The sequence below is a fragment of the Centruroides vittatus genome, unplaced genomic scaffold (genome assembly GCF_030686945.1).
Source record: "Centruroides vittatus isolate TY-2023 unplaced genomic scaffold, ASM3068694v2 scaffold_1444, whole genome shotgun sequence".
Taxonomy (NCBI): domain Eukaryota; kingdom Metazoa; phylum Arthropoda; class Arachnida; order Scorpiones; family Buthidae; genus Centruroides; species Centruroides vittatus.
The window spans coordinates 184,259-195,901 of NW_027122679.1; the positions used below are offsets into that span (position 1 = coordinate 184,259).

Here is an 11,643-nt window from a genome sequence, read left to right on the forward strand (position 1 = left end):
GAAGGAGTATAATAATGCTAGAATTGCGATAGTAGCATATTCTCTTTCATCACTTACAATGCTCAGGAAAGTCTACTCATCCTCTAGCCTTTACCATTCTACGAACATTAATTGACTCCGACAACGAATACTACTTCAGTTGGATATGCTCACATAGCGCTGACAGGGGGAATGATCGGCCGACCAATTTGTCGGGTTGGCGGCTGGTGATGAGAATATTGCTATTAGTTATAATAAAATCTCTACCAAGGAGTTAAAAAAGGAACTATGGAATAAAATGCTTCTGGAATGGCAGCGTGACCGGGATGCTAACACGTCTCTTACCAAACTATTTTTCCTCAGATTTTTAAACTTATATATAATACTTGGTTTGTTGTTAATCACCAAACTGTTCAATTCTATACTGGTCACGGGCGTTTTAACTCATATTTAACTCGCTTTACTACACACAACAATAACCTTTGTCCTGTTTGCAATACAACTGATGGCAGTCTTCATTATATATTTGAATTGTATTACTACTGAATGTGAAAGAAACAATATACGGACTCACATGATTAGAAACATCTTTCTTGGCCCTGTGAAGCCCATATGTTTACAGTAGATAATGCAGCTCTTCTCACCCACGGACTTTTGTGGTGTTGAGGATACCTATAGACTTTAGAGTGGTACAACTCACTTACTTATTTTGTGGTGTTTAGATACACCAGCAGCGCCGCTAGCTGTTTGAGCGCCCGTGTGCAGTAGATAATGAATCTCATAATTTGATTCTCCAATTAATTGAAAAATATCTTCAAGTTACTGCAATCCATTGAGTTTTCTTACTGATAAAATCCTTCTCTTTTACTGATGTACTTCTGGTGGAATGTTGTTTCATACAACATCACCCCTGCTTGTTAATGGCACGTTTTGATCTACAACTTCCTGTGCAGCTTTGCAACTTTTGGTTTCACTTTCTTTTATGTCAAATCATTCAAGGACTTTTGTGGTGCTGAGGGACATCCAATGGACTTTCGAGTGGTACAACTCACTTATGGACTTATGTGGTGTTTAAGGACACCCTCGAACTTTTGCGGCGCTTCTCACTCACGGACTTTAATGGTACTGAGGATACCCATGGACTTATGAAAAGTTCACACACATACGAGACTGTCACAGTCTCGTATGTGTTACTCTGCTTTCTTACGTATCAATCTCATACAGGATTGATCAATCTCATGGAGGAGATTGATACGTATCAATCTCCTCTATGATAAATTAAATATTAAGTTAAATGAATAATTAAATAATTTGAGATTAATACAATCTCAAATTATTTAATTTTTAATTGTTAATATAATATTACATATTAGCATTTATGCTTTATTGTTAATTGTTTTACAGCTGTTGTAACATTATTGTTATACTTTGTAACGGTATGTTCTAATTATACTTTGTATATATAACTTTGCATGTAAAACATCTGTAACACTCTTCTTGTAAAAAGACTGGCTAACTTCTATGTGTCAACCAATTGCTGTTAGTACATAGTATTATCCATGCTATTACTATCTATGTTTGTAAATCAACAAATGTACGTAATTATCAAGAATTGTCATGTAAAATCAAAACATATACCTGTAATTTTACAAGGATACTGTACTGTTATTTCATGTCTGTAAAACCAACTAACAAATATATTGTATTATAATACCTGATTATGCATTTGCGACATCAGGTCATGTAACCTTGTTACATTAATAAATCTAAATGAATGAAAAATGAAAATGCCCTCACGACTCCTCTCGTCCGTCCTGATCATCGCGTCCCCTATCGACAACCTCACATGTGGTCCGTTCTGGATTCTTCGGGCCCCGTTCGTTAACGTTTCACTTAATTACAGTTGAAAGTTATCACCAACGAGCTAGAATATAATACATAGAGTGGCTGAAGCGACGCCGTGTTTGAGGAAAGTGAATACACGTTGGCCATTTTCTTTTTAGTCAAGGGGCATGGTATTTGTATTGCGTAAAGGAAACGAGATAGAATATTGTAACTGGTCGATAGTATCCGTCGTTGCCACCAAGAGCGCTGTAACCAAGGTCATGACCACTCTATGTATCGATAGTATATTCTAGATCGTTGGTTTTCTCCGTCAAAGTCAATTACAAATGTATGTCCACTGATTCCCGTCTCTAACGATATTTTACGTATTTCGTCTTTCGGGCGGATAAGTGTTGCCAAACACCCATACGGATACGAGAGATCGCGACATTGATTGAGCGTATCGGTGGCTCCAAAGGCATATACAGAATTTTATTTTATTCTAGTTTGGAAATTTGTCTCTCATCGCGTCATTTGCACGGAAGATTAATTACTTTCCTTCGAACGACGGTCCGGTCTGGTGTTTTCCTGGTTTTATTCCAAATGGGGACCGGTTTCCCATAAAAATATTCCCCTGGAGACATCCCTCCCCGCAATTGTGGCACGCCTTGTTTTGCCTTTCTCACGTATTCAATTCTTCGCCTATTTTACTATAAAACGAAATAAGATTGTAAGAAAAAGCAATTTTTGGAACTTTTGAAATGGCCTCCCTTTTCGTATTCTAACCCAACAAACCGATAAATCCGCCCACTGTCTTATTTATATCCGAATCGACAAATTATTTTGTATTCCCACGAAATTGTTGTTGAGCTACAATTTGAAAAAAATTGCACGCCTATACATTCTCACTGTCCGTCTGTCCTTCCTTAATCTCGACAACGGAGTTAGGTAAACGAAAGCCGAGACCAGATATGGAAACCATAAGGGCAAAAGGCCCAGGTTTCCGGTACAAATCGGAAGTCATGTTATTTCAATTCAAAAATTTTCCCCCGAAAGTAGCTAGACTCCATTGCTAATAGAAAAAGTGTGATGTACGGGGCAAGCCACTATTAATTTCAGGTGGAGAGCATACATTTTAAATTAAATAAGTTAATAATACGATTAACAATTGCAGCCCGACATTGTGACCACGTCACGATAAATAATTGCCCGTTAAAATATAAAAAATTGTTATTACGAACAGATATACAAAGGGTTTAAATATGAGTGGCATGTGTACTTTTTTCTGTATATAAAGAAATTATTCGTAAATAATAAAATCAAATTTTAATGATTGAAAATTCAGAAATTTGGCATTTAGATTCGCCGAAACGAAGCGTTATTTCTATTTAAAATTATTCATTGAAAATTTTGTTCACGTCTATTTTAAATGATGCTCCATTTAGTCGCATTTTTTCAAAGCGCACTTCGGACAGATGAACGAATGTCCACGTTTCTTCTTGTTTCTCAGGCGCTTTAACAGTCCGTTCGGTGCGATCTTTTTTTGGCACATTCCACATCGAATGATTTTGGCACCAGCAAGTGTACTCTTGTTGGAACTTTTGGCCTGTTCGCATGCTGTCCTGTGTTCGCGTAGTCCGGATAAGAGAGTTGTTTCCTCACACGAATGGCAGATAGCGTAATGTGTGGCCATGATTTTCTTCACTTCTTTTACCCGACGGTCTCTCTTTTCAATTCTGCTTATCGGAGTTTGACACATCGGACAAACTTTCCAGATTTTTCTAATACTCTCGATACACGTCTCGCAATACAGATGGCCGCACGTGAGGGTGACTGGGTCGATGTAAACATCCCAACAAATAGGACATCTGACGTGAAAAATATCTAATTCTTCTGCCATTCTTCGATGTGGATTTCCAACAATTGGCCAAATTATTATTATTGTACAATACAAATTGTTTGGATTGTTTATTCGTTCAATTATTTCGTACCCAATCATTTTATAATTTAATTTAGATGCTGTACTTATTAAATTTACATCCTTTTTATACAAGAAATGCATTATCGTGTCGAAGTGGTCCTATTAAATCCCGTTTAGCCTAATAACGCTTTAAAAATTTCCTACAAATCGCCTTTTTCCCTGACGGGGCAGACAAAACACAGAATTATATTTTCCTATTTTTATTTATTTTTTTCTTTTATTGAAGATCTGTCCCAGCCATTAAACTCGTAGAAATTTGTTCCGAATGTCTTTTTGAGTCGAAAAACGAGGATGTTTCTCGTTTTGCGACTCAATGTTTCACAGTGACAAAAGCGCAGTCACAGCATTTAATGGGTACAGTTGAGACACACACACGTGAGTAACTTGATTCTGGTTACGCTGATATATCAAAGTTAACAGATTGTCCGTCGTTTGTTTTCTAACTAATTCGTTTTAGGACCGAGTGTTCACGGAAATTTCCAAAATTTACAACTTTTCGGTCACTCTCATTGAACTGGAAAAATTTCTGTCTTTATTACATCTAATATGAAGAGATCAGACCCCGCCGTACTCGGCAAGAGATTAGTTCGGTTAAGCTTCTGTTTAAGTAAAATTTCGGCTCTTTCATCTGGGTTTTATTTATGTTTTTAATTCCCTAATTGCTTAATTATTTAACTACTTCTTAAGTAGAAATAAGTCGAAACCGGTTACTTTGTACTCGAATATCTGTAGTCTTGGGAAAGAAGTGGAAAGAAATTTTTATGACAACCGATACATAAATCGTAAATTTAAGGAAAATAAATTCTAGAGCTTCTTTTGTACCATTGTACAGTACGTCTCATTCATTAAATTTGGTTGTAAATGATGCTGCCAAAGTAACAGTTAATTTTTTAACATTACTAGAATTGTACACGTTTTTTCTCCATCCCCTTACAGCTGGGACGTACTAAATCGTAATATCACCGGTTTAACATTGAAATCCGTAAGTAATATAAGATGGGAGAGCGGAATAAACGCGAAATAAATATATCAAATATTTTAATGGATTTTTTTTTAACTCCTGTCAACTATACAGAACTATCATAAAAACATGCCAGTAAATTCCTATCGGTTGGGTTAAGTTATAAATCTAGTCTAGGGTGGGCGACCATTCTTATAACATGGGCCAGAATAAATTTTACTTTATTTCCGCGGGCCATAGTAGTTAATTGACGCCTTCTTGTGACTCGTAATTTTTTTAGTCTGCAAATATGAAATAAATGTAGTAATTAACTTTTTATTTATTTATTTCTCTTATCGTTTTCGAAAATTACAAAGAATTGAAAAAATAACTATTAATTAGTTATTTTTCCAATTTAATAATCTATTAAAGTTCTCGCAGGCCGGATAGTAACTTTTCGCGAGCCGTAGCTTGCCCGCGGGCCTGGGGTTGCCCGCCGTTGATCTAGTCTGCTCATGATTCACATAATCGGGCGAGGGTGGCCGAATATCTAGCAGGCAGGCGGCTAACAGCCCACAACCGGTCCGGGATATAAAATTGGATGCTTTACGCGTGTGTTGCTTCTATCAGCTAAACCGTGACGTTGGTGCTCTGTAAACCGCATGTGCCAATGCCTGTATAATCTGGCTGATTGGAAACACCTAGTTTCGACATTCCTCCCGCCACTGAATTATTCGAATATACAGTAGCAATCTTATCGTTTTTTTCACATGTAGTATAGAAATTTGTAAAAGATACATAATGCGGTTATAATAAAATATTAATTTTAATTAATGCAAAGTACGTTAAAATATGAAAATATTTATTTTATAAAATACAAGGGAAGGTCATTGGAAGGTGGAATCGGCGCTTCCATCGCTTCCAATGACGGCACGCTACTGATGGCAAGAGGACTATTTGTATCTTGAAAACAACCAGTTTACAGTGATTTTGATGTTAAAATGAAAAAATAACTTTTATTTAACGTTATTTCGAAACTTTTTGATGCAGGATATACTGTTGTTCCTGTTGTTAGTGACTGCGGTGGACAAAATACAGGACTATGGAAGGAATTGGGTATAAATATATTCGATACTAAATTAATACATCCATCTAATAGAAATAATATATACTATTTTCCAGATCCACCTCATCTGTTAAAATTCATTAGAAATTGGTTTTTAGATACGGGTTTTCTAACTTCAATAAACAAGGTCAGTTACTTCAAATAGATTCCGATGAAATAAAAGTTTACCGTAAATTAAAAGAAGAGCGTATTACGTGTCAAAAATTTCAGCAACAAAATGTTAGATTAGCTTGCGAATTATTTTCTAATTCTACAGCTATTGCTATTAAAAGATATATTAAAACGGAAAATGCCTTAGCAGGTTGTGAATTATCATCCATTAATGCATGGTTTGCTGTTACGAATAGTTCAACACCCACTGTTCATTACAAAATTGACTATCCCTGATTTGAAAACTTGAATATTAAGTGTATTTGCATACGTATAACCTAAAAACAATTTTAAGGGCCTTCAAAAATGGTCTGGTTTGTAAAATTTCATAAAAATCGATTTACAATAATTTGGTTATAAATTTGCCATAATAATAATTCAATAATAAATCTTTCAATATACGATGTAAGAGTATGCTAATTTGTAACAAACTACGTAGTTGAAGTGGTGAAAACAGCAGGACAATAGAAAGCAAAATTAAGTTAGATATCTATTTACAAGAATAAAATTTATTTCCTTCGAAATCATCCTTTCGTTTGATTGTCGGGAAGAAATGTACGTTTTTGTCGTGTACAGTCAAACCTGTTTTTATGCGGTTTTTTTTGTGCGATTTTTTTTGTGCGGTATAGTTGGCGACTAGTCTTGTGCAATTTGTCATTCTCACGTTGACTTATTATAGCTAAATAAACTTATTATAGCATAAATGAACTTATTATAGTAATATTATTGCATGAATATGCGAAAAATGAAATAATTTATTTTTTAAGTCAACAAAACACCACCTGGACAAAAATATGTAAAACAGACGATAGACGAGACAATGCAGTCAAGTGCTGACATCTGTTGTCAATAAATTCTATTTCGTACGGTTTTGAGTTATTTTCTACGTGAGACTTTTTTTATGCTGTCCCTATTGACCGCATAAAAAATATTTTTTAACCTCTTAACAGTGGAACAGTCAGACATAGCGCTACCACTTAGTTGTGGAGAAGAATCGTGGGAAAATTCTTAAAAATTTTCCCACGCGTTTTTCTCGTTTCCGTTTAGGAAAAAAAAAATTTTAAACAGTTACGTCTAGTAAAGAAAAAATCGTTCTTTATTGTCACATAATTTTTTTATATGTGAATTTTTTTCGCAGTAGTTTTTTGCTAAAATTTTTTTTTTTAATTTATATTAAATTCTTTTTTGATTTTCCATCCCTTACGATTTTTTCAAAAGTTTTGAATTTATTTTCAATTTTATATAATTTTTTAAAGTTTTAAGCATTTAAGTAATGACGATTTTTTTCAACTTGCGAATCAAATGCAAGAAAATGTAATTGACAGTTAACGAATTTCATCCACAACGGTAGCTGACGTAAAGGTTGTTATGTTTATAAGTACGACGCCTGGCGGTCTTTCCCCCCAGACTGAAATGTGGGTGAAGGTCGTCTCGTGTTCTACTTTCTGTAGAAGTGACGTAATCATTGTAAATAAAAGAAAATTTCAGTATATCTTTTATTTAAAATTTTAAAACTCGTTGTTCAAATTTACACCGAAATATTAAAGCGGATTAAAATATTAGCATTTGGTAAATAAACTTACTTTACGTATAATAAATTTAAATAAATTAAACTTTAAGAAACAACAAAACAATGAAAAAAATGTAGAAATATTTTTATATTCATCTTCAGATTTATTACATATGAGATCGTCATTAACTAATATTTAATTTTGAAAGCAATATTCATCATTGGCATGTGAGAAAGTGTTACTGTATCGATTATTACATTTTTATGAATACATCCGAGACTAATGACAATATATATTAACCTAGTTTAAGTGTCAATATTTTATTTAGAATCATTTTAAACGTTATTATTACATCAAATTATGAAATGGAATATTCCAAGTATAAGAGTAAGAGGGAGGGGAAAGAAGCCATGCGTGGGAAAAAATGTGTTTTTATCTAAATTATAATAAAATTTACTTATATTTACGAGATACATCGGCAATTTTCTTCTGGAAAAATGTATCTTGATAAAATTAATTATCTATATGAATGAAACTTTTAATAATACATTAGTTACAATGACTGTCGTTCCTTTCTTACCCTTTCTGTAGAATGTCTTGTGTATTAAACATAGTTTCCTAGATTATAGCATAATAATGTGTAAAAAAACTAAAAATTGTTAATTTGTAAACGCAGATACTATGACATAAAAAGCATACTGTACCCTCTGTATATTTAATGTCAATTATTCGCTATTGAATTTTTCTAAATAAACCTGTTTAATCCGTAATTTGACAGAAAGAAATTGTTTATGGCCGTATTTCGTATATCTAATGTTTTTCTCGTGATATTATTTCAAATATCGAAAAAAATATACATTTCTAATATGGACATACATCAATATTTTTATTTCTGAATATTATATTTCGATACTTTTATCTTTCTTCACTAAGAACAATGTACTTTTATTTTAAAAAATTAACTTTTTACCAAGATAAACAGTCGAAGTGGGAACCAGGCTGAGAATGACAATGAGTATATGAGCTCTGTTCGAGGGATGTCAGCATATTCGTCCCATCTTTGATATAATTCGTTTTTTTCTGTATTTACACCCAATTTACGTAAAAATTATTCTATTGTCCTGTTTATAATTAATAGCTTGTCTTTGTTTCTGTTTACTGAATGGAATTTCACAGTAAAATATTCGGAAACTAAATTATAAAAGCCAAACAAATTAAATAGCTTAATTTTTACAGAAACATTAAATTTCAAACGATGATATTAGTTAAAATTTATTAATATGTATACAAAATATTAAACTTTAGACATATTTCTTCGTATTTCTTGGTGATCACGTGACCGAAAGCTATTTTTATCTTGGCGGGAATTTTCCCACATTGATCTTTGTCATATCTAATTTGCATATTAGTGATAGTACATTACTAATCTTTATTAAACAGATCTAGACATTTTATATTATTTAAATTTGACTGGATTAGTAAAATAATTATATAAAATTTTTAGTGTTTTGCTTTTAGAAAAGCTTCAAAACCACGTGACATAACAGTCATCTGATGTTTCGCGGGAGAATTTGTTGGATGAATCAGTTATCAGCAGAATTTTGTACAGTGCGGCTTGGTGTTTCTGTGTTTCTCGTTTTTTCGAAGTTCACTGCGATAAATTTTTATTACGTGGATCCAAACATTTTGCGTTGTTTTTAACAGATAAAAGGTGGAGATTTTACTCTGAATTTAGAACTTGTTTTTCAGAATATGCTACTTTACAAAAAGAAAAGTTGAAAATAATTTATTTTTCGACAATTAGCGAGAACTGATCTTTGGATATAAATGAAGGCATGTATTATAGGTTTACTAATTTATTTCTGCATATAATTATCTAGTTCTAATTTCGAAACATTTATGGTTTTTAGTGTTTATAAGCGTGTTATTTAGACATGTCTACCAATTTAGTGCTAAAACGCAGAACTACGTCAAAGAAGAATACAAACTTTAATTAGCAAGTAGTCCCTTTATTAGCAAATTAATTTGTTGGTAGATTTTTTTACATTTAAAGTGTAATTACATGAAACTAAATGGATGTGAACATAGAAAGTAGAATATGGCAAGACTAATAGATAAAACTATTATTACATATTACTCGATCAGAAAAATTTATACTTGAAGAATTTTGTTTTGATAATTATGGCCTAGGGTTTATGTCGAAAATATTTTTCAGTTATATTTGTAATTACAGTTACAAATTATGTAAAATTCAGCTTGATATAATAATATATCATTCGAATAGTAATGGCGCTTAAATATTTATAGGATTAATTGAAGTTTTCGAATTTTGTTTGAGGAAACTGAGGAAGGCAAGAGTATCGACAGTTGTATAATGAACTGAATTTAAGTAAATTAGTTGACTTTGTATGTTTCGATGTAGTTTTTTCGTAATAATACGATATACGAACTTTCGATTTTGTAAATTGTATTATACTAAAAAATAAAGTTTTTATGATATTCTCCTTCTTAATAATGTATTTATAATGTTTCTGAACTAAATAATACTTATTAAATTGAAATCCAAACTTTACAAAGTACTATGAATATTAGAGAAGACCGTTTTACTATAAACTACTACGTCTTACTACAGCTTACTCTAATGTTGATTTTACAAAAAGTAGGTCAGACAAGGACCGTTAGACTAATGACGTAGGCTGTTTACTTTTTCGGGTTGCATCGGTGCTTTCCCGATAGCGTCATTTACAGAAGTCACACCTACTTTTTTCTGACGCGAGCCAATTAGGAATATTAATTTTTTTAACCAATCAGATGACGGCGGGAAATTTAAATTCGATTTATGTCGATAGATGGCCGTCTAAAATTTCATATTTATTTTAATTTTCTCTCTTTTATTGTAATTTCTCGAGAACTAAAGGATATTCCAAAACAAAGTTGGAGAACCCAACTACTCGTGAAAATTCTACGACTTCACGAAATGGTCCAGGTATTTTATAAGAATTTTTTAATTGTGTTGCGAAAACTATTTTTTATAGCCACTCGTGAAGTTTCTTGCGAATTTTTTATGCGTTTTTTTATGCGGTCCCTATCCACCGCATAAAAACAGGCTTGACTGTATTCGCGTCTGGCTGGTCATAGTATTGTGACGGTAAATTTTAAGGTAGGTTTTCAAAAGCATCTCGATAGTTCATAGAATTTTTATGATTGTAACTATCATAGAACTAGATTATAGTATCGTGAAAGTAAATGTAATAATTTTAATGTTTGTTTAGAAGGACAACAAACTGTATTACCCGTATATATATGTACTGTACAGTAGGCTAGGTATCAAGTTTGTAAGCAATTGCGAGGTATGTCCCACAAAATATTCGATACATTTACACGTGGTTGTGATTTTTGCTCTGTATGAATTTTTATTTATATATTTATATGTATTTTTCTTTTTTATTGTATGAATTTTTATTGTTTTAGTTGGCTGATGAGGGGCAGAACGAGCCCGAAACGTGTAATATAGTACGCGTATCAACTAAATAAAGATGATTAAAACACCAAGTTTTTAAATTTGTCTTACTTAATAGTGTTTGAGCAACAAAGGGTTTATTTACGGCAAGAGAGTGGTAACGGTGAATTTATTCGTCGATGTAGAGTCAATCTAGACATAAACCAATCCATGCTTAAATCGTGACCGACTCCCGTTGAATTTCCCGCTTACCGACTAGTGCCGGATAAAACCATGGCCGCCAATATTCCCTGACCGATCAGGCCTCGGCAGGGAAAAGGTTTTATTAAAACAATCATCTAACAACCACAATCGAAAGTATTGCACGTTAATATTAATTTTTTCTTGGCTATTAAACACCGTTAATCCGGGGTTTGTTTTTGGCAAAATATCGTCGTCTTGCGAATTTCCCGTTCTGCCTTAAACCGAAGTATCCGCGAAATCTTCGTTTTCGCCTATTTTTCATAAAATCTAATATTTTCGTTGGATTGCCGTTGCCTAAGAGAATATTCAAAAATTTCATTATTTTATAAAATATTAGCTTTTCATTTAACCTATAAAAATAAAACGCGGCGACTGTCTTTCGCGTTCTGTTTTTCGACCTTTTTCTCATCGCAGACCGGTGAAATTATA

General features: G+C 32.9%; 2 protein-coding genes across 3 annotated transcripts in view; both read right to left on the minus strand.

Annotated features, from left to right (window-relative positions):
* Positions 1–11,643, minus strand: part of LOC136987026 (patched domain-containing protein 3-like) — a 223,403-nt gene that overhangs the window by 134,392 nt on the left and 77,368 nt on the right. The gene's annotated exons all lie outside the window — the stretch shown is intronic.
* LOC136987040 (E3 ubiquitin-protein ligase RNF114-like) lies at positions 3,245–3,703 on the minus strand. The gene has a single exon (XM_067284677.1). The coding sequence runs from the start codon at positions 3,701–3,703 to the stop codon at positions 3,245–3,247; it is 459 nt and encodes a 152-aa protein (XP_067140778.1).

Excerpts from the sequence above, each read along its gene's own strand:
- LOC136987040 (XM_067284677.1), bottom strand. The coding sequence starts at position 3,703 with ATGGCAGAAGAATTAGATATTTTTCACGTCAGATGTCCTATTTGTTGG.